General features: G+C 41.7%; 1 protein-coding gene across 3 annotated transcripts in view; it reads left to right on the forward strand.

Annotated features, from left to right (window-relative positions):
• The window catches only part of LOC126418442 (prolactin-releasing peptide receptor-like), a 981,871-nt gene that overhangs the window by 935,712 nt on the left and 23,262 nt on the right, over positions 1-22,897 (forward strand). For all 3 annotated transcript variants that reach the window (XM_050085202.1, XM_050085205.1, XM_050085203.1), the window contains one exon: positions 14,962-15,220. In XM_050085202.1, coding sequence (XP_049941159.1) covers positions 14,962-15,220 — 259 coding nt within the window. The remainder of the gene's footprint in view (positions 1-14,961; positions 15,221-22,897) is intronic.

Genomic DNA, 22,897 nt, shown 5'->3' on the forward strand with positions numbered 1-22,897 from the left:
CTGCGCAAACAAGTTCTCCAGGTACTCGTACACCATCACTATTCTTCCTATTAACATAGGGGTTACACTCGTCTGATGGTGACGTTCCCTGGGGGGTCCACCGGAAACCGAACCGCACAATAACCCTGGGTTAGGTGTGGGGCGGCAGAGGGGTGGACTGCGGTAGTCGTCATGGAGTTGCGGACCACCGCAGCTGCGGTGGGGATGGAGCCTCTCCGTCGTTTCTAGGTCCCCGGCTAACAAAAAATAACATAACCATGGAACATATTTTCTGATAGCTTAAAACATGTTCTGTCATCTTGTGGTTTTCGTAAATCCCTTTCCCTCCAATTATGCGGAAAACCTCCTCATTCCTTACTATATCAGTTCACCAAATTTTCAACACTCTTATGTAGTACCACATCTCAAATGCTTCTATTCTCTTCTGTTACGGTTTTCCCACAATCAATGTCTCCTACCATACAACCCTCTGGTCCAGACGTACATTCGTAGATATTTCCTCGTCAAATTAAGGCCTATGTTTGATACTAGTAGATTGCTCTTGTCCAGGAATGCCCTTTTTCGCAGAGCGAATCTGTTTTATATGTCCTCCATGCTCCGTTCCTCATGGGTCATTTTGCTGCCTACGTAGCAGAATTCCTTAACTTCATCTACTTCGTGATCTCTAATTTTGTTTCCTCCTACTTCTCATTACTTTCACCTGTTTTCGATTTACTCTCAATCTAGATGCTGTACTCAGTACACAGTTCATTCCATCCAACAGATCCTACAATTCTCCTGCACTTTCAATGAAGACTGCAATGTCATCAGCGGACCCTGTCATTGATATCCTTTCGCCTTGAATTTTAATCCCGTTCTTAAACCTTTCTTTTGATCTCATCATTGTTTTTCCGATGTTTAGATTTAACAATAGGGGCCAAAGATCACATCTCTACCCTTCACCCTTTTTAATCCGACCACTGCGTTTCTTGGTCTTCCAGTCTTATTGTTCCCGCTTTGTTCTTGTACATATTATGTATTACCCGTCTCTCCCTGTAGCCGCGCGGGATTAGCCGAGCGGTTTCAGGCTCTGCAGTAATGGACTGTGCGGCTCGTCCCGGCGGAGATTCGAGTCCTCCCTCGGGCATGAGTGTGTGTGTTTGTCCTTAGGATAATTTAGGTTACGTAGAGTGTAAGCTTAGGGGATGATGACCTCAGCAGTTAAGTCCCTCAATATTTCACACACATTTGAACATTTTTGTCTCCCTGTAGCTTATGCTTTTCCTCAGATTTTCTAACATGTTGTACCATTTTACAGTGTCGAACGCTTTTTCTAGTTCGAAAAATCCTATGAAAGTGTCTCCATTTTTCCTGACTTGCTTCCATTATTAACCTAAACGTCAGAACTGCCTCTCTGATGTCTTTACCTTCCTTAAAGTGAAACTGATCGTCATCTAACAGATAGTCAATTTTATTTCCCATTTCTCTGTATATTATTGTTGTGAGCAAGCAGCTAATAGGAATCCTCTGTATGTTCCATGTCGAGTTCTGTTTTTCGTCATGAGACAAACTCTCCTCTCATAGAGGCCTTCAGTGTACTCTTTCTACCTATCCGTTCTCTCCTATGCATTTGATAGGAAATTCCCATTGCACTCCTTATGTTACCGCCCATGCTTTAATTTCACAATCATTCCTTTTTTGATTTCTTCACATTTTTCATGTAGCCATTTCACCTTGTCTTCTTTGCACTTCCTACTTATTTCATTCTTAAGTGATTTATATTGATGTCTTCCAGTCTTTCCCTAAACGTTGCTGTAGTTCCTTCTTTCGTCGATCAATTGAAGTATTTCAAGGATAATTTGCAATTAGCTTTCTTGCACTTATGTTTGTCCCTCCACCATCTGTGACAGCCCTTTCCTGATATGTCTACGTCTCTTCAGTTGAAGTGCCTACTGGATTATTAATTATCGCAGTATATATGCCCTCAGAGAAAGTCAGGCATTTCTCTTCATTCCTTAATACTTCCGTATCCCACTTCTTTGTTCAATGAATCTTCCTGACTAGTGTCCTAAGCTTCAGCCTACTCTCCATCGTTACTAAATTGTGATCTGAGTCTATATCTGCTCCTGCGTAGGTCATACAATCCACTATCTGATTTCGAAATTTTTGCGTGACCATGACGTAATCTTACTGGAGTCTTCCTGTGTTTCCCTGCCTTTTCCAATTACCTCCTCTTCTTGTGACACTTGAACAGCTTATTCGCTATTATTTGCTGACATTTATTGCTTAACTCAGTTAGTGTTTCTCTTCTCTCGTTTCTACTATCAAGCCCATATTTTCCTGTAACCCTATCTTCTCATTCATCTCCTGAAACTGCATTCCAGTCTCCCATGACTATTAGATTTTCATCTTCCTTCCCATACAGAAACACCCCTTCAGTATCCTCACATAATTTCTCTGCCTCTTCATCTTCTGCTTGCGATGTCAGCATGTATAACCTCAAATATCGTTGCCAGTGGTGATTTGCTGCCGATTCTGATGAGAACAACCCCCTCACAGAACTGTTTACAGGAAGTCATTCTCTGCGCTATCTTCCTATTCATAACGAATCTTACTCCTGTTATACCATTTTCTGCTGCTGTTGATATTACCTTATACTCATCCTTGCCTTCTTTCCATTTTACTTCTGTTCCTTATTATATCTAGATTGAGTCTTTGTATTTCCCCTTTCAGATTTTCTACCTCCCCTACTACGTTCAAGCTTCTGTCATTCCACGCCCCGATGTTGGATCTTCAATCTTTTTCTCACGGTCACCTCCCCGTTGGCAGGACTCTCCCGGACGTCCGAAAGGGGGAATAGTCCAGAAACTTTGTCCGATGGATGGATCATCATAACCCTTTTTAATTACAGGCCAAGTGTCCTGTGGATATACATGATCTGTTTTCAATGCTTTGGTTTCCATTCCCTTCTGTATCCTCATGCCGTAGATCATTGCTGTTTCTTTCTCCTTTTAGCGGCAGTTTCCCCTCCTGCAGAGCGTGGTAGTGCTCCGAATTTGTCCGCTCCACCGCCATCTTTGACAAGGCCGTTGGTAGAACGGGGGTGAATTATTACGCCAGAGATCTTCTACCGTAGGAAAATATACAGCAATTATTTTATATTTTTTGAAAAGTAATCGATAGTCTGAGAGGTGTTAGTGTGGACCCAAATAAGAGAAAAATGTCCAGTACGCTTGGGCTCGGAATTCATACCTTAACAGCTGTCAGTGCTTATTCTATTCTTCGCTACTGTGAAACTCATCTCTTCAGCTGCAACCTTTTTGCCATTTCCCATGTGGAACAATATGATTCCATTACGCTGGTAAGTGCAAAGATACAACTGCGAAAGAAAATGCATTTTACACACTTATCGGAACGCAAATTGGTTACTTTGGAACTAATATATGCGTTAAAATTACCCAGGCCTGTGAATACAGTTTAGAGCAGAGGTCCCCAAACCGTTTTGTCTCGTAGACCACGAGGCAATTTTTTTTTCTATTTTGGGGTGTCCCCTGCCTCTCATATATTGAATTTTTACAAATTCATCAACTTCAAACGTGTTTTTGATACCTGATACAGAGCTAGTCACTTTTATAGGTTTAACTGTAGGAGTGTAGAGATCGTTAAGGAAACGAGTTAAATATTTATACTTTTATCATTGACGATTGAAAATGCAAATCTAAAAAAAATGGTACATAAATGTTTTTAATGAGGTGGATGAGCCTGATGGTCTATTAGTATATTATCAATATTTGGCTTCAAGGTCTTCACTAGTGCTTATACTGGTCTTGTAATATGACATCCGTTTCTTCAATATCATGTATATCATGTACATTGGGATGTAAGTTGAAATGTAATCATCGTGGCAGTTTGTCAGTGACAAATTGGAAAACTGGGAAAATTAGCGTTATCCGATGTTTTGCTTCATTAGTTTATTTCTAGCGAGAAACCTGAAATGATGGATTTGTGAATGAAATTTAGGCTGTCGTCTTGTAAGTACAAGGTAGCATCATTCAGTTTAGAGACAAATCCGTTAAATAGCCGACATATAGTTTCTGCTTCGTTATATTTTCTTTTAAAATTCGATCTTAGTGTCAAAAAACACTGAAACGGTCCCAGAGAGCTAGAAGAACCTTCCCAACGATAAGCTACTTAGGTGAATAAGACACAGCATTCAAAAACAGTTCTCACAACCTCAAGTCATATTGACACGTCTCTCAAAAATCGAAAGAATTACAAAAATATTATTTGATAAAAAATAATTTAATTACTTTGCTCCAGCACTCCCAAAGAACGGTAATTCGATTCATTTTAACTTGTATGGTACCCCAATGTAGTACATTCACAAAGAGATCAACGAACGCTCCTTAGTTCTAGATCGGCCAAGGTTGGTGGATGTCGGTCGACTTTGTTCCTCTCATGTTTTGCTTCCGGCCGCTAACAACCTCAACGATGTAACAGAGAAGCTCGCGTATGGAGCCACTGCGGCCAGCCCGGTTAGCCGAGCGATCTAATGCTCTACTTTCCTGGCGGGAAGGCAGGCCGGTGCCCGGCACGAATCCGCCCGGCTGGTTCGTGTCGAGATCCGGCGTGCCGGCCAGTCTCTGGATGGTTTTCAAGGCAATTTTCCATCTGCCTCGGCAAATGCAGACTGATTCCCCTTATTCCGCCTCAGTTATACTACGAGTATGTCGGCGATTGCTGCGCAAACACTTTCTCCACGTACTCGTACACCATAATTACTCCACCACGCAAACATTCGGGTTACACTCGTCTGGTGTGACACCTTCCCTGGGAGGTCCACTGGGGGGCCGAACCGCACTATTACCCTGGGTTCGGTGTGGGGCGGCGGTGGTATGAGTGGACTGCTGAGGCTGTTGTAGGGCTGTGTACCAATGAGGGCTGCTGCAGGGACGTAGCCTTTCCATCGTTTCTAGGTCCCCAGTTTTCAATACGGTACAGTACGATACAATGTAACCATTGCAAAGTGATTTTTGTCCTGTGTTATGTTGTACCGCAAATTAATGCATCTCTTGTCGAGACGATGCTGTTGCCTACAGAAAAGCAAAGTCTTTGAATGGTTAATTCATGTATAAGGTCTTAGTCTTTTCACTTGGTTTACTGAATGGCAAACGCTTTTAGAACTGGATTAATGCAGGATTGTGACATTATGAAAAAGATTAGTGGTAGACTACGGGAAGCTAAGACACTGTTTAAATTTCTAGTACTATAGCTAAAGCGGAATGAAATAAGTAACCACAGAAGTAGGTTAGGCAAATGAAAGACTAACAAAGAAACCAGATTACCATCCATTCAGAAGGCTGTTGCACGCAGCGACTCTTACATTGACTTGAAAATAATAGATTTCAGCTATCAGTCGTTCTTTTTAAATTTTATTCGCAGATCTAGATTTCAGATAGAAACTAGCCATTCTAAACGCACTATCATTTTTGATCGATGCATGTAATGCCTGTTAGTCGGGCTTCATCCACAGTCCATTGAATAGTATTCATCATAAACTAGACCTCGTATTTTAAGGAGAGAAAATACACTTGCAATTTATCACCCCGAGAAATCAATCCTACGCGAATAGTTGGCCACAATTCTGACGGTATGCAGTCTGAAAAAATGTATTTAAAACTTTTCCGCGCACTCGTTGTTGTCTCTCGCTCCGCCCCAGTGCAGCAGCGTAATGTCCGATCGCGAAGTGCTTTAGAGTTGAGTGACTAAGATGTTTGTAAAACGCTGTTTTGGCACTGGAAACATGCTTTGTTCGCAGTGTCAAAGCACGCGATCTCTAACCTGTAGCTGATGTCTGAGATATTCTTGGTTTGAATTTTGTTTTAATTTTGCTATTTACAAATGCAGAGTAAGTGAAAGAAACGAACAAGTCTCTCATTAAAGAAATAGGATAGCTTTCTATACGATGGGCGTTCAGTAAGTATGGCAACAACGTACTTTTCTGGGCCACTTTCCATTGAAAAAATGCGGAATTCTTTGTGGAACATTGTGGAGTATTCCCACTTCAGCCCCTATAGCTTCATGAAGTTCCGGTAAGTGCCGACATTATACGTAGCCTTCAAAATAGTGTCTGTATTGGCGGTACTTTCCAAGCAGAGACATTCACTGAGTTTCTTGTAGTGGAAAACGAAAGCATCACAAACATTCACAGGCGTCTGCAGAATGTCCACGGAAACCTGGTAGTGAACAAAAGCACGGTGAGTCGTTGGGCGAGGCGTCCGTCATCATCGCAACAACGTTGCGCAAAGCTGTCCGAACTCCCGTGTGCCGGCCGACCGCAGAGAGCTGCAATGTTGGAACTTGCGTACACTCTCATTCGAAGTGATCGACACATCACAGTCGAACACTACACTGCTCAACTTCTCCTAGTCCATGACGACGCAAGGCAACACACCAGAGAGGAGCTCAGAAAACTTCATTGGATTGTTCTCCATCATCCACCCTACAGCCCAGGTACTACATCTTCCATATGCTTGGCCGTGGGGAGCAGTACGTGGATTAGGGAGTTTATTAATGATCCGACATCGACCGGTAGAGTGATACCATGAGAGCACACAGGTTCTCCAAGCCAGGTACCGTAAGACCGTCGCATTATTAAAAAAAATAAAAAGGATTTTGTACCCACAATGATGGGGAAAAATACGATTATAGGAGTCCTGAATAAAACCAATCTGCCTTCAGAGAAAATAAGAATTTCTCTTTGGATTTTAAAGCTGTCAGTGTCAAAGTGAAGTTGCAGGAAATGCGCTATTCTTCAACGTGATAGGCGTGATTGAATTATAAAACAAAAATCATTAACTGTGTTTTGTGATAATTCTTCAATTGCATAGGTTTATTAATTTCGCTTTTGAGACGTATACACCGTACAGCTGCTGTACATCACTACGAGTATATTGTTGAAATAATATTGATGAAACCTCCGACGTTTTATCTCGGAACTGGAAACAGGTAGAGACATGCTGATTGTTTTAAAATACGCATGCACTCGATGTGAATGAGTGTGAGTGATGGCAGCACTTTACGACATGCAAAACTCTAGCAGCAGCGGCGATAGTGATGCCTTTTTTATGCTTAAAACTGCGAAAAGATCCTTCTGGTGGGTAGCATGATACTGTCGGATGATTACAAGACTGCACATGTAGCATGTATCCAGGCAATGAACAGAACTTTATTTTCATCGACTGTGACAGTGGATGATACGTACATGCGATTTTCCAGTCGTCCAACCAGACTCCTAAAGAAGCTGTCGTAGCTGCTGTGGCATCGTGGCGTCGACGTTGTGAAAATTGTGTACGGCCGCAGGGAGATTACGTCTAGAACTGGTACAAGTTTCATACATTTCGCGTGATTAGTTTATGATAAAATGAATCGGAGGTGTTATAACTTGAACACACCTCGTATATTTGCATGGGGTAACCCTATTTTACGTGTAGAGCAATATATGTTCCCCAACAAGATTTCAGAAAGCATTAGGTTGAATGACAACCTCCCACTTCTCTCTCCTCCAAAACACCCAAACAGGAGGACTCTGGTTGTCACTCCCGGGTGCTTGGCGGCCCCAGTGGAGCGGAGGGATTGCGAGAAAGTTTAAAACCTGTATTTTCAGAAGGTTATAATTGCCTACTATCGATACGATACCTACCTAATATACTGCAAAACGCCGGGCATAAAAATTTGAATCTTCCGGCGCTCATTTCTTGGGTTCCACTGCGGAGAGAAAAGCAGTGTTGAGTGTTTAGGATGGCCCTTGGTCTAGGCACTATTTGTATACCCAACAAATGATCGTCGGAGCGTCACTATCCTACACTGTAAGGACAAAGTATGAATATTATAAACTTCTTTCTGCTTAGGTAGATTGACCAGACAGGTTGGTTCTCTTTACAATTAATGTGGTCTACGATGGGCCTTAAGAGGCTCCTTATAACCCCCCCCCCCCAAAAAAAAAGGTTTATTGCCATCTTTGTACCAAAACAAAGCCACGCATTTCAAGATGGCTATGCACAGCTGATGGGTAATACTATTACGATATATTCCCAAGACCCCGACCTTGAACAAAGATGAATATTTTGTTGACATCTTTGGCCATGTCCATGATACAGAGGTTCAATGTTACACCACTTCTACACATAAAATACACACGCAAATTACGATATGAGGCGAAATCGAAGTAATAAATAACCATGGCATATTGCTGTAGTTTCAACGATATATTCTCTAAGAATTTATCTAGGAGTGTCATCTTCCTGTTTTCAAAAATCTTTATTAGTTCGTGGGCAGTTCTTTATAAACCCCACAAAAAAGTTTTTTTACCATTTTTATAAACAAAACCTAGTCGCAGATTATAAGACTGCTATGCACAGCAAAGGGTTGCAATTTTAACAATATATTCCAAAAATGCAGATCTCGAACAGCCCTGAAATTTTTATTGATGTCTATATCAGTTTCCGAGATGCAGAAGTCCAAACTTACCTTACATACACATTTAAAATACGTACGTTGAATCCTGTGTGGGGTGAAATCTAAATAACAAATAACCACAAGAAATTGCTCATATATCAACGTTATACTTTCTAGCAATTTATCTTGAAGTAAACATCCTGCTGTCCCATGGGAAAAAAGGGAGCCAGCGGAAAAATACTCCTATCGGAGTAAAAAGAAGACGATTATGCACCTAAGACTCTTACTGAAAAGTGTGGTACCAGCTGCCTTATTTGAACTTCGTCAGCACCTTTAAAAATTTTCCCAAACATTTTGTCATGCGAACATATTCGCTCTTTTTTGTGCTGACAGGGAAGAAGACAGTGACAGTGGCAAACAGACGGAGAAGTAATAAGTACTGGAAAATAGTGGACATTGGTTGTGTTATAGAAAGAGCGAAGGAGACAGTGACAGTCTGATAGGAAAAGGTGGACACAGTGGCAGTGGAATGTACCTGACAGTGTCAGAACAGTGATAGGAAAAGAGTTAAGGGGGCAGTGACAAGAAGGGGAGGGAGGAAGGGGAGGAATAAGTAGAAAGTAGATGAGAGACAGAGTATAAGACAGTGACGAAAAGGAAAAGAAATAGTGACAGTGAGAAGGGACAGCAGTAGTAGGAAGGAAAGAATGAGTAAGCAGCAGTAAGAAAGAGCAACAGGAAGACAAGACAGTGAGAGGAGGCAGTAATTGTAGGAGAGACCGAAGACGACAGTGGCTGTGAGACAGAAGATAGCGACAGAAACAAAGAGGTAATGACAATGAGATGGGCTGTATGTGTGAGTAAGAAAATGCATGTGAGTATGGGTGAGAATAGATACGAGCAACTGACGGTGATGGACTACCAGGTGTGGTCGAGTTACAGTTTAGGGGAGCTTATGTGAGTGATAGGTGAGTTGCATGTTAGGAAGAGCGCTAACATGTTCCCACGACAGAATTTTAGGGAATATTTTTGAAGTTGCTGAAGCAGGTAGAATGAGGCATCTGGCACCCTACTTTTCAGTCAGTCTTTTAGGCAGGAGCATACTCGCCTTATTTCTGTTACGATTGGAGCACTTTCCCACTGGTCGGATTTATGGACCAAATTTTCTCGCTGGATCGATTGCTAGGGCTGACGTCACCTAAATGTGCTTTTTTCTCCTAAAAATTTGAGATCTGCTTCAGTGGATGGAGTGATATTGCTGCCTCTGTCGCGTAATTTTCGTGTCATGAGACAATTAAGAATGATTAAGGCGCTTAATGAGGCATACTAAAAATCAGTTGGTTGCTCAGCCCGTACCTGAATGGAGTAGATCAGTGTTCAAATGTGTAGTACCAATGCAGGCACTACGAGCTTAAATAAATCCGAAACTAATCCAGCTAGATCGAAACTAATCACACAGTAAATAATTTGCAAATAAACGAGATATAACTTTTTAAAGTGGATTAAAGATTCGGTAACATACGTATATACACTCTATCCTGACACCTGGTAATCAACATTAATGTGGGATGTGTCCACCCTTCGTTTTCATGACGTCTTGACTTGCACTTTGTAGTTTTCTCTACAGAAAGTCACTTATATTTTTGAGGATTGCACAGAATATAAAATAAAAAAACACATTTAAACGCAATGCATCGATAAAATGAAACGTTGGCGCGTTCCAAAGGCCTTACTTATAAATAAAAAGTTGAGAATAGAACTGATAAAATAAAATCCGGGAGTCGAAAATCGTTTTCCTAACAAATGTGAGAATGAGTATTACGCACAGACGCGACATCTGCATATACTGGTTCGGAAAATTATTCTATGCATGAAGATTCGAATAATCTTGTGCATAAATAATATATCTATTGATTTATATAGCTGAACGGCGTCACTTAGTGCTATTTTTGTTTCCAGTGTTACGAGGGGCGTTCAGTAGGTAATGCAGCTTACTTTTTTCTGAAAGCAGGTTGTTTTTATTCAGGATTTCTATACACCATATTTTTTCCACCACTCTTTTGACAGCAAAATCCTATTTTTCAAAAAGTCTTTGTCCAATGCGATGGCCTTATGCCCCCTTACTGGGAGAGCCTGTATGCCCTCTCGGAACCGCTCCACTGGTCAACATCAGAGCCAACGTCTTGCTGCATCGGTGAACTACCGGTCCTCCACTTACTGCTTCCCAAGTAGTGCATCCTTTATTGTGCCAAACAGATCTAAGTCGGAAGGTGCGAGATAAGGGTTTTTGGCTGGATTACGAAGAACAGGCCACTGAAGGTTTGTGGACGAGTATGCCACCACTACCAGCAGAGGTTTCCAATTAAACAGCGAGATGTTTGATTTGGATCTGTCGATTGCTTCGAATTAGAGTGTTCGCACGGGCACGTTCCAACATTGCAGGAGTCACAGCTTTGTGCGGTCGACACGTTTGAGCGATCTTGTTACGATGATGGCAGAAGCCTCGCGCTGACGATTCACCGTGCTCTTGGTCACTGCCAGATATCCACAGGCATTCAGCAAGCGCCTGTGAATATCTGCAAGGCTCTGGTTTTCAGCTCGGAACGCGACTCCGTTACAGAAGACTAGGTATAGCACCGCCAACAACCGGAGCATCATGAATCTACAGTGGCTGAAGTGGAGATATTCCACGATGTTCCACAACAATTTCCATAGTTCTTAAAGCGAAGCTGGTCGAAAAATATGTATCGCGTTACTTATTGAACGCCCGTGCTATATTTAAGAACGTGACTATTATTTTCAAATTGTGTCTGTTAATTCAAAACAACCTTCATAAGAGAATGAAAGTAATATGAGGCTACTTTTAGCATGCTTAGTTTTCAAACAGAGGCCTAAATGAAGTTTAGATACCAGTTATTGTCGTTAAATCACATTTGTATGTAAAAACCTTTGTGTCTGTGTGTGAAATTCCCGCAGAAAGTAAGTCCAAATATCAGTGGACGTAACTATGAAAAGTAAGTTAACTCTTTCATTACCAAAACCTGGAATAATGCCCAAATTACAGACTCTGAACTCATGTGTTTGACAAGATCTGTAATATGTGATCATTAATTCACGTTTCGTGCAGCATACACAATCAGGAAGTTGGAATAATAAGTTTTAGGTATTTCCGTTCTCCCGCAGTCACATTCTTACTGACGCGGTGATATTATTTGCATTGAACTCAACTTTAGCAAAACTGTTGACAGGGTAACAATTATGTAAATTGAAATCGTCATAATGTAATAACGGTTCACTTTTAGGGCGCAGAAACTGCGTGGTTGGTTGCGGGGCATGATGGGAATTAGTATTAGAATCGTCACGCGCCTAGTTGTTGTCGGCCATTTGCAGGTGTAAATATTAGGGCACAGCGTGTGTGAGCGTGTAGCATTGGTGAAGGCCTGCTATTCGAGCAGCAACAGCCCAAATGCGGCTCAAACGAAGTTCGCGACCGAGTTCATGCTGAAGACAACCGGTGCACGATTGCTAACAATCAAGAATTTATTCGCAAGTGTGAATGGGTAGTGTTCGTGGCGACAGTGTTGGCAATGGCAGTCGTCTAAAAAGGATGCAAACGCATGAGAACAACGAGAAGACATGCGCTATGTTTCAAACTAACCCCAGGAAATCGATCAGACGAGCTGCACAACAGTTGGAAATCAACCGAGAGACACTACGATAAGTTGTTGTTGAGGACCTGTAGTTCTTTCCACACAAAATTCAAACCCATCAGCCATTAAGCCCAAGGGTCTTGGAACACGAGAACAACGAGAAGACATGCGCTATGTTTCAAACTAACCCCAGGAAATCGATCAGACGAGCTGCACAACAGGTGGAAATCAACCGAGAGACACTACGATAAGTTGTTGTTGAAGACCTGTAGTTCTTTCCACACAAAATTCAAACCCATCAGCCATTAAGCCCCAGGGCCTTGGAACAGTGGTTGTGTTTCGCCAACACTATTGTCCACAGAAATGACGAACAGGACTTTGATGTGAATACGGTTTGGTTTAACAAAGAAGCCCACTTTCATTTGGATGGGTTCATCAACAATCAAAATTGGCGCATTTGGGTGACCAAGAATCCGCATTTCGCGATCGAGAAGTCTCTTCACTCTCAACATGTGACTGTGTGTTGTGCAATGCACAGTCTCGGAATAATCGGTGCGATATTCCTTGATGGTATGATGAACACCGAATGGTACTTGAAGATTCTGGGTGATTTCGTACCCATTTCCAAAGTGACCGTGATTTCGACAAGATGTGGTTCATGCAAGACGGATTTCGACCCCATCGAAGCAGGAGAGAGTTTGATGTGCTGGAGAAGCACTTTAGGGACCGTATGAACCTCGATTGGAAGGCATATTCTCTGCATCTGAACACATGCGACTCCTTCTTGTGGGGCTATATTACAGACAAGGAGTACAACAGTAAACCAGAAACCTTTGCTGACCTGAAACCAGCAATTCAGAAGGTCATCGACAGCATCAATTTTCCGACAGTTCAGAGGGTCATGCTGAATTTCTGTTTTCGTTTGTGCCACATCACCACCAATGATGGTAGAAACATCGAACTTGTCAGAACCTAAATCGAAATATCTGTAGTGACGTCTACATATTGAATAAAGTACGTGCACGACGTAGTTTGTAACTAATTTCCTTTTCTTTCATATAGTTCAATAACTGTCATCCTGTATATTGGCAGTCGATCAATAATATTCTTAAATATTTCGCTCATTGTTCCTTCTGTTGTTGCATCTCCATTGGGTTTGATGATTATGCTTGCATCATCAACGAACGCAACTGTTTCTGGTTTATCAGTCTAACAGGGAAGATCATTCCTGACAAAAGATTGAAGCACCCAGGAAGAGAGAAGGAAACTAAAGGAAACTTCACGATTTGAGAGGGTACGCGATAATATCTCAGTGATTGGAAAATCGAGCCTAATTTACAAACAACTTGGCCGTAGAAGTCCATTTATCGGTACAACGTTGCACCCCGTTTGGTCGGGATACATATACTAACATGGTTAGGAAGGGTGCCATAAGGCCGTTTTACCCTATTCTGAACCCACAAACTGTTGTAACTGGTGTTTCATATCTGGATACGTGCACTGGGACGGAGTTTGACCGAGATAGATCCACAGACGATCTATCGAGTGGAATTTGGGAACCTCGCTGCCCATGGGCGTCGCTCAACATTACGCATTTAGTTCGTAGAGCCGCGTCCCGTCTGGGAAAGCACTGTCCTGCTGAAAAATGTATTACCACATGAGAGGTAATTTATGCGGACCCAGGATGTCAGTGACGTACTGTTGCGCCACCAGATCTCTCTTCATTTCACCAACTGCGACCTGAAGTAATGCCCGAAAGCTACATACACATTATAATGCAATGAGTAACACCGCTGCGCCTCTCTAAAACATTGAAAGAACAGTACCTCTCCCCGCCACACCCATCGAAGATGGCGATGCGGCGTAGCGCAAACCACAGCTCCTTACTGAACACAATGCGACGATACTCGCAGTAGTCCATACTTCGGGAACACGGCTACATTGTGACCATATCCATTCGTGTTGTGGTGTTAACGGCAGTCTTCCCTTGTGATGGTAATTCACTACTCCGGCTGCCGTTACTTTCTGACCAATGGTGGAGCATGACGCAAAATTTTTCAGGAAGTCCATAACTTCTTCTCCGACGGCAGCTTCGGATGTGAAAGGGTTACAATATTCTCGGTCCACTGCCACTTCCGAATGACCAACAGATTCACATCCACCTCATTATTCAACCAGTTGATTAAATGTGGATCCCCAACTTTGGCAGATGCTGATATCCTGTCCCACACAAGTATATGGCATCCTCGTATCCTCTACAGTGATCACTCAACACCTGGCACTATTCACGCCCATTCTACATGCTAGGAGAGCTGGGAATAACACTAAACACGAGCAATACTAAGGCGCTGTGGTGACACTTGTACCTGTTACAGAGAATTGCAGTTCTTATCATTTACATGACTTTCGGTGGTGTGTGCGTGTACAAAGCTACAGTGACATCCGACCCTGTCTTCTGACTGCTTCACTGTTTCTGTCAGGCAGCGTGTAGTCATGCTGTCTGCTACATTTCACACAAGGACAAGCAACTCTCAGTCTTTTCTCTTTCCCTCAGCAGACGTGGAAGTGTAGCACATGTAATTTGAAACCGTCGTAGAGTTTCCGGACATGAGCTCTTATTCAGAATTATTTGTACTCACTGCCCTCTACAAATAGTAGAAGCTTGTAACGGGAGTTTTCGAACATCATGTACATCATGAGGAACAAATCTGGTCCCTGAATTGAACCCTGTGGAACACCGTTACTAGTTCGTTCCTATTCAGAAAGTTTATTCTAGACTGATACGAATTTCTCGCCATTGATCCTTAATAATGTAGTTAAAAATCGTTCAAATGTGTATCGTGTAACTATCTTAACAGCTGACTGACTTCTGCAGGAGAAGTTCAAGCGCGAGTTCCGGCAGCGCTTCCCGTGGAAGAAGAGTGCGTGCTCAGCTTCGCCCGTCACAGAGACGGAAGACCTGGACGGCTGCGGGGGCGGCAGCGGTGGCGGCGGCGGCGGCGGTGGGGGCGCGCTGTGCTCCACACGCAGCTCTCTGCGTGTCCCGAACTGCACCCCGGGCGGCTACGACTGGAGGCGTGCGTACAGCGCCGCCCCAGTGCGGCAGCAGCCCTCGGCCAGTCAGCACGACGCAGGTGCGAACTCACTCTGCCCAGGCAGTACAACGCGTCTATTTATCATTCATAAACATCAGCTAACTGACACAATTTATCTGAAGCACAGGTACTTCGCGTCTTGGTTGCCACAGAATGCAGAATTACCCAACAGTATTAAAGAAACACAAAATGCATATATCACCTATTTACGAACACAAACAAATGAAATCTGGGAAATATACAGGGTGTTTCACCGTTCATGTCACACATCTCTAGATTTTGTAGAGGGGACCCAGTACATAATGTTTTACACAGGAACTCTTGTCTGGAAACTTCATCCCAACATCCGTACGGAGGGTCACAGAGACGCTGGCGCGTGTAAATGTATAAATAGGGTGAGTCAGAAGCAAAGGCACATGCTTTGAGGAGTGATACTAGTGGTGATTCTAAACAAAAAAACAAAAAAACTCCTAATGAACATATGACCTTTTCTTAACCGTTTCCGGGTAAACCAATGAAATCTACTAGGAACTGGAAACATGTAGCGTCGTCCTTACTAACTGTGTCACTACACAGTTCACTTGCGCATGTGGCAGTTGTTTATCTCAAGTCTCAGTCCGACAGTGCTTGTCGTAGTGTACGGTACTACAGTGCTACCACGTGAACAACGAATACAGTTTTGTGCTGTGAAACTGCCACGGATCTTCACACATGCAGAGTATGCTGACTTTGTGTTTGTCTATGGTTTGTCCAATGCCAATTCCAGAGCTGCTGTGGGAGAATACAAACAACGATTTCCGAATCGCACAGTGCCAGATAGCAGGGTTTGTAGCACGGTGTTTCACTGATTGCGTGAGCGTGGTACGCTTCCCAGCGTTAATGTTGCCCCTGAACGTCCCGTACAGCAAACTCTTAATGAAGTTGAGAACATTCTTCAAGTAGTGGAACGCAACCCTACTAGTAGTTCTAGAAGAATTGCTACCCAACTCGATATTCTTCAAACACGCGAGATACGCACAATACACGAGCACGGTCTGTATGCCTTTCATCGGCAGAGTGTACATCTGCATGAAGGAGATGCTGCCAAACGGCTAGAATTCTATCAGTGGATCATTGCCAATGATAGATTAATTCCACGTAGTCAACATTTACCCGCAACGGAATTAACAACACGCGCAACTCTCACGTATGGGGAAATGAAAATGTGCATGCGACTGTGGAATCGAATTTTCAACGACGTTTCTCAGTCAACGTATGGTGCGGTATTATTGATGATCAACTCATTGGACCAGTTGTTTTAGATAACCGTGTTATTGGAACACGATATCTTGAGTTTCTGTTTGAACATCTTCTGTGAGGAAACGTTCACAATTAAACAAACCATAACAGTATCTTAATTTACCGTCAGGTGCACCTTTCCCGTTCCTAGCTGTTTTCATTGGTTTGCCCGGATACGGTTAAGAAAAGAGCATTTGTTCATTAGAAGTTTTTTGTTCAGAATCACCAGTAGTATTACCCGTCAATGAATGTACCTTTCCTCCTGACTCACACTGTATACACAGGGTGTCTCTCATGATGATGTTAAAACTTTCAAGAATGAGAGGAGGATAGATGTATCAATTTGAGATACGGGTCACTGGCTCGGAAAGGAAGGAGTCGAAAGTTACAAGGGAAACCCTTTCTGATGTATCTGAGTGTGGAATACATATACCGGTGCTGGTGTTCTCACGAATGTAGGGTTTGCAGCTTCCAGTGGTGGTAGTATTAACCAAGACACAAAAAAATGTCAAGTAAACATGGACTCTAAAATGCCTACCTCAGGAGCTACGAGCACTTACCCATCTTCGCTAGGGTGAAATACACCTCCTCTATTGAACAAGTACTCATAACGCTTAAGGTATGCATTTTAGAGTCTACGTTTACTAAATATTTATTCTTGTTTTGGTCTATACTACCACCTCTGTAAGTTGAATACCCAATAATATTAGCAACAACAGTACCGGTACATGTATTCCGCTGTCAGACGTATCAGCATGGTTCTCGCTTATAACTTCCTACTCGTTCGTTTCTGATACAGACACCCTTATCTCAAATTGCTACATTTATCTTTCTCCGTCATCCTTGAAAGTTTTTGGCGTCACAATGAAGTCACCTTGTGTATATGCACATTTACAGGCGCTGGCATCTATAGATCTGACCATCCATAGCGTCGTTGGATACGTTTCCGGAGATGGGTTGCTACGTAAAATTTGGTCTGCGCAGTCCCCAGTACAACCTCTACAAGGCTTCAGAAAGCCACTAATGATAATATATGTATAGTAAGACAAATTATTGAGAAACTTCGAAAGTTTGGTTTATAAACACTTTTTGCATATATTGATTACGAGATGGTCTTTAAGGTAAAAAGGCCACTTTTGTGGAAAATATTGGAAATAAAAGAATTTCCTTAACACCTTGTTAATGCCATAAAGAGTCTACATGTAATTAGAAAAATAGTTATAAGTTCAGGAAGGAAAATGTCCGAGGGAATTTTAATAAATCAAGGTGTTCGACAAGGGGACAGTTATCGCGCATTTTATTTAATTTGTACACTGGCGACACAGTTATGAGGTGGAAAGATAAAATACAGTTAGGTATTAGAATCGGTCCAGCGGAATCTTAAATTATTTCTTACGCGCTGGTGACCATATCATTGTAAAGGAAACAGAAGAAAGAGCAGTATACTGAATGATTCAAAACGCAATGTATTACAACTTAACTGTATCTTCAAATATGACAAAGACAGCGGATTTTGGAAGAAAAACAAGAAAGGAAACACAATGAAATTCTATAACAGTGTGGCTGTCCCCATTCTTATATATAGTTCTGAATCATGGACAGTAATAAAAAAAAAGAAAAATCACGAATACAGGAAGCAGAGATGAAGTTCATGAGATATGTAAGGAGCTGTAATATAATGGATGAAATAAGTAATGAAATAATAAGACCAGATTTAAAAATCTTTACAAGCAATGACAAGACAAGAGAGAATACAACGGTATGAAATGATCATGTTGATAGAACGGTGGAAAATAGATTGCCAAAGAAGATAATCCATTATTGGCCGACTGGAGAAAGAGAACTAGGTAGACCTCGTTAGACATGGATGGTGGAACTGGCGACTCCATCTCCTGATCCTTGGAAGGAGATGATGATGATGATGATGATGATGATGATGTGATTGCTGTGTCGCCATCAATTCCGATCGATCCCAGTAGCTAAGCAGGCGTAGTTTCAGTGACACATAAATATAAATTAAATGGGAGCAAAGAGCGGAAATCTAAATAAAAAGTGACAGGACATGGGTAGCGCACAACACATAATACATTATGTAACAAGCTAATATACAAGGTGGCTATAGTGAGACTTTCGGTAGTTGAGCCAGTGTAGATGCAAAACTGTTTATCGTGCTGGTACCCGACGTCATGGGAATGATATTCAGACTGTGCGCTGCAGGATTTGTGTTGTTAGCATTAGGACTTAACCGTTAGATGCCGTTATTGGTACTTTGCCATAGGTTTCAAACACAGCATCAATGTGCATTACAGTTGGAGAGAGTCAAGGTGAGTCTGGAGAAGGTATGCAGGATTTTATTCGTAAAGCTGATTTATAATAACAAGAGCAATAGTGCTGCGGCACGTTGCGAGTATCGACACATTAGAGGAATACGGAGAGATCTTTCCGCACCAGGATTGAAGAAAAATTCGAAATAACTTGGCGATTTGGTAATTGCTCCTGGGACGGGCCAACAGCTAATTGTGCCACAAATTGTTGAAGCAGTTACCGCTGCCATGGCTGATAGGCTCGACGCAGTGTGACATAGCTGAGAATGCTGGACGCAATGTGTTACCTTCGAGCTGTGTCACAACCGCTGAACATTTCATTTTTTCGGGCAGCAGTAGAGCAACCTCTAGTGCGGTTCCAGGCTGTCGTGGATGCGGATGGTCGTCACACTTGAGTAACGTTCGCAACCTGGAACGTAAACGTGATACACAATCAACAAGTGTTATCCTTTCATGTCGAAATCAAAACAGAATGAAACAACAAGTTTACTGTTACCAGTCATTGTTTATTTACCTCCATGAGGCGTTTCGAAGGTTGAAACCTCCGTCATCAGGTAGTTTCACGTTTGTTAGAATGTGTTTCTTGTGTTATGATTTTGGGGGAACGTTGTGACACTGTCTAGTGCAGAAACAAAACACTACTCCCGAACAAGTTTTTTTCTTGTCCTTTTTTTACCAGAAACTAAATGTACATCTAACAGTGAAAATAAAACAAGTGAAACAGAATATCTCCAGTGGTGACCGGTTCCTTTCAGTTGCACGTATTTTGTAAACAAAAATGGCTTCTAAAAACTATTAGGTGAAAAGAACAGATAGCAAAAGAGAAACATTATCATCCATAATAAAAATATTGTTATTTCGGAATAACTTTTAAAGGATTGTGGAGATCTTTGTTTGAGGTAATGATTACAACATGCGCTGGAACAAAAAATTCATGTGGTCTACAAATCCGATTATGTCAAGTTTATACAGCTTAAATTTTATACTCGTTTATAGAACCCGGTGACAGGTTGCAAACTTTAAGTACAATATTTATGTCTCCAGTAGCCGCAAAATTATACATAAATGACAGATAACTGTTTTGGTTGGGATTCAGTGATAGGTATGTAAGGCTGGGGGCAGAAGGAGAGAAAGAGAAAGGGAAAGAGAGATAGATATATAAATAGGGAGAGAGAGAGAAAGAGAGAGAGAGTAGTGGAAGGGGTGACTGGATTACAGCAAACTTTCGAAAGCATGGATTCTTAAGTTTATATTTGTTATAGGTAATAATTAAAAAATATTTTAGTAATAAGTTCGATGGTGCTTTAAAATATGCAATTTGTGCTGTTACTTGACGAACATTTGGGGAATGTCATGGTAACATAATTAAATATTTATAGTAAGTATGAAGAGGTACGTGTGTGTGTGTGTGTGTGTGTGTGTGTGTGTGTGTGTGTGTGTGTGTCCGTGCACTGCAAATTTAACGATGTAGCCTGTCGCTGAAAACAGAAGCAATGCTATTGCAATTGTTGTGATTTTTGTCATTACGTTTGATTCTGGTTGTTTTCTTTGGTGTTTGTATATTTGGAGAGTTTCAAGGATGTCTAGTTTTTTGCCTTTAGATTGGATGTGTAGGATGCTGATACTTGTGATGTTAATGTAGTGTTTTGTTTCATGTGGGTGGGTAGGCTGTTGCTGATGTATGGTAGTTTTTTTTCTTTAGTTGTGACACGTGTGCTTTGAATCTAGTCTCAAATGATCTACCTCTGTGGTCTATCTAGAAACTGTCATCATCCAAACATTGAATTTTCTACAAACCTGTATGATGAAATGAATTTCGTGTGTTGCTGTTGTGAAGTGAATTCTGTCCAATTTTGTTGTCTGTGGTAGAGGATTAGTTTATGCTTTTGGTTTGAAGACGTTGGCAATCTGATATGAAATACTGCCACGAAAGGGGGTTGTATCGAAGGCGTTATTTTCTTTTTTTCTTTTGTGATGTGATTGCTTTGCCACTGTTGAGTAATTTAGGGTGTCTAATACGTAGCTGTTGCAACCTCTGTAACAGGTGCTTGTTTTATTATTTCAATTTGTTGTTCACATTTATCTTCAGAGAGTAGTAGTTGGATAGCTCTATTGATCGTGCATGAACAGGAATGCCGTCATTTTGTGGGCTGTGGGAGACACTGTGGATGGTAGTATGTGTTGCGGTAATCGTCCAATATATTTCAAATGGATGTCTATTATTTTTTATTCTAATGATAAGTTCTAAAACGTTTATACTGTTACCTGCTTGGAATTCAACTGTGAATTTTATATTTTCATGGGCGTTGTTTAGCAGCTGGTTCAACTCGCTAGCGTCATATTTTGTGCCATTGATTAAAATGATACTAACATCTACGTAACTGTAGTAGAACATGATGTATTTGAGGAGGTGGTGATTGGAAATTAGGACTTTGTCTTCTAAATTGTTTATAAATATTTCACCTAACAGTCCGGAAAGATTTGAGACAATTGCTAGGCCATCTGTTTGTTTGTAGGGTTTATTGTTGAATTTGAAATAGTTGTATGAAAATGTGAATCCGAGCAGCTCCATTAGTTCAGTAATGTGAGTGAATGAGAATTTTTTGTGCTTTTGTAGGCTGGCATTAATTATCTGCTGTGTGGGATCTATTGGCACAGGGGAATTAATGTTTTCTATTTCAAATGAGGCCAGTGTGGCTCCACCAGGAAATTTTATCTTTTTGACACGTTGTGTAAACGCTGCTTCGTTTTCATGTGTCATGTTGTTATTGAAGGTGTATGGTTCTTTGAGAATTTTGAAAAGCTTTGTGTTGAGTTCGCATATTGGGCTGTTCTTACAGTTGACTATAGGCCTGATGGGGGGTCCAATTCTCGTGATTCTTTATTGATTAATCTGTACTCCTCATCCGCATGTCCTTGCAAATGTTTCCACAACGTCTCATGCTTCTGTGACCACTCCTTTCTTACTGGGCCTCTTAAATATCGACAGTTTACTTGTAGCCGCCCTGAACACAAAGTGAACATTTTATTAACCTAAACTCTACAGAATACTAATACACTGCCCTACTCCCTCCTCTCCAGAGCAACAGACTATCTCTAATAATCCGTGTTGCATGAAACATGGCCGTTGTGTATATAAATAGAACGGGAGAAGGTCGACAGCACTTTCTCATGCTTCGTCAGCAAAAATCCATCGACACGGTGCAAACATACTTACCAGAGTGATTTGCGCCGGCTGTCAAACCGAAAATTTTTTTTCGCGCTACAGAGTTACAGTCCTATGGCCAGGTCACACCGACTCTATACATGAACAGAAATACAGGTAGCGCCAAACACTACACGGAAATGGACACCTTCCTTCAGCCTGAAAGGGAAATGTGTACTGGATCTTCCCCCTCACACATGCAGAGAGGTACATTCAAACATCTGTAAAATTCAGAAATGGCATAAAAAGTAAACTAGGATCTTAAAAAATCTACCCTTGAAATGCCTGCACACATTGTGAAATTAAACTGATGGTACTTATAACTCTAGGCGCTTCACTCCGGAACCGCGCGACTGCTACGGCCGCAGTTTCGGATCCTGCATCGGGCATGGATGTGTGTGATGTCCTTAGGTTAGTTAGGTTTAAGTAGTTCTAAGTTCTAGAGGACTGATGACCTCAGATTTTAAGTCCCATAGTGCTCAGAGCCAAGAGGCACTTATATCTCTCGTCAGCTTCATCACCTGAATTGTTTCACAACTACTTCTGTACCTCATGTACGTTCATAATGTGACTACTTTTGTGTTGATACACAGGTCAGCTAGGGAGCCTACAGTAGCCTGTCATAGAAAGGAAACGCACACCATTGGGAACAGTCACAGACTGGGAATGTCACAAAAGACAAATAGTTAACAAAAAACAGAAATAGCACAAATGATGGCTACATGGGCACGACACCTTTCAATCCGCTTCGCTCCTGACAGAAGCAGAAATGTTTCGAAGTCAGCGCCGTCTAGTTCTTCTTATCATCCGTAATAGATTAAGGACAATGATTAGGAAACCAAGTAACTTTTTAAACAGTTCTTCCAGCTCTTCTCGCACTTCAATTGCCGAATGTCTTTATTGTGACCT

The sequence above is a fragment of the Schistocerca serialis genome, chromosome 9 (genome assembly GCF_023864345.2).
Source record: "Schistocerca serialis cubense isolate TAMUIC-IGC-003099 chromosome 9, iqSchSeri2.2, whole genome shotgun sequence".
Taxonomy (NCBI): Eukaryota; Metazoa; Arthropoda; class Insecta; order Orthoptera; family Acrididae; genus Schistocerca; species Schistocerca serialis.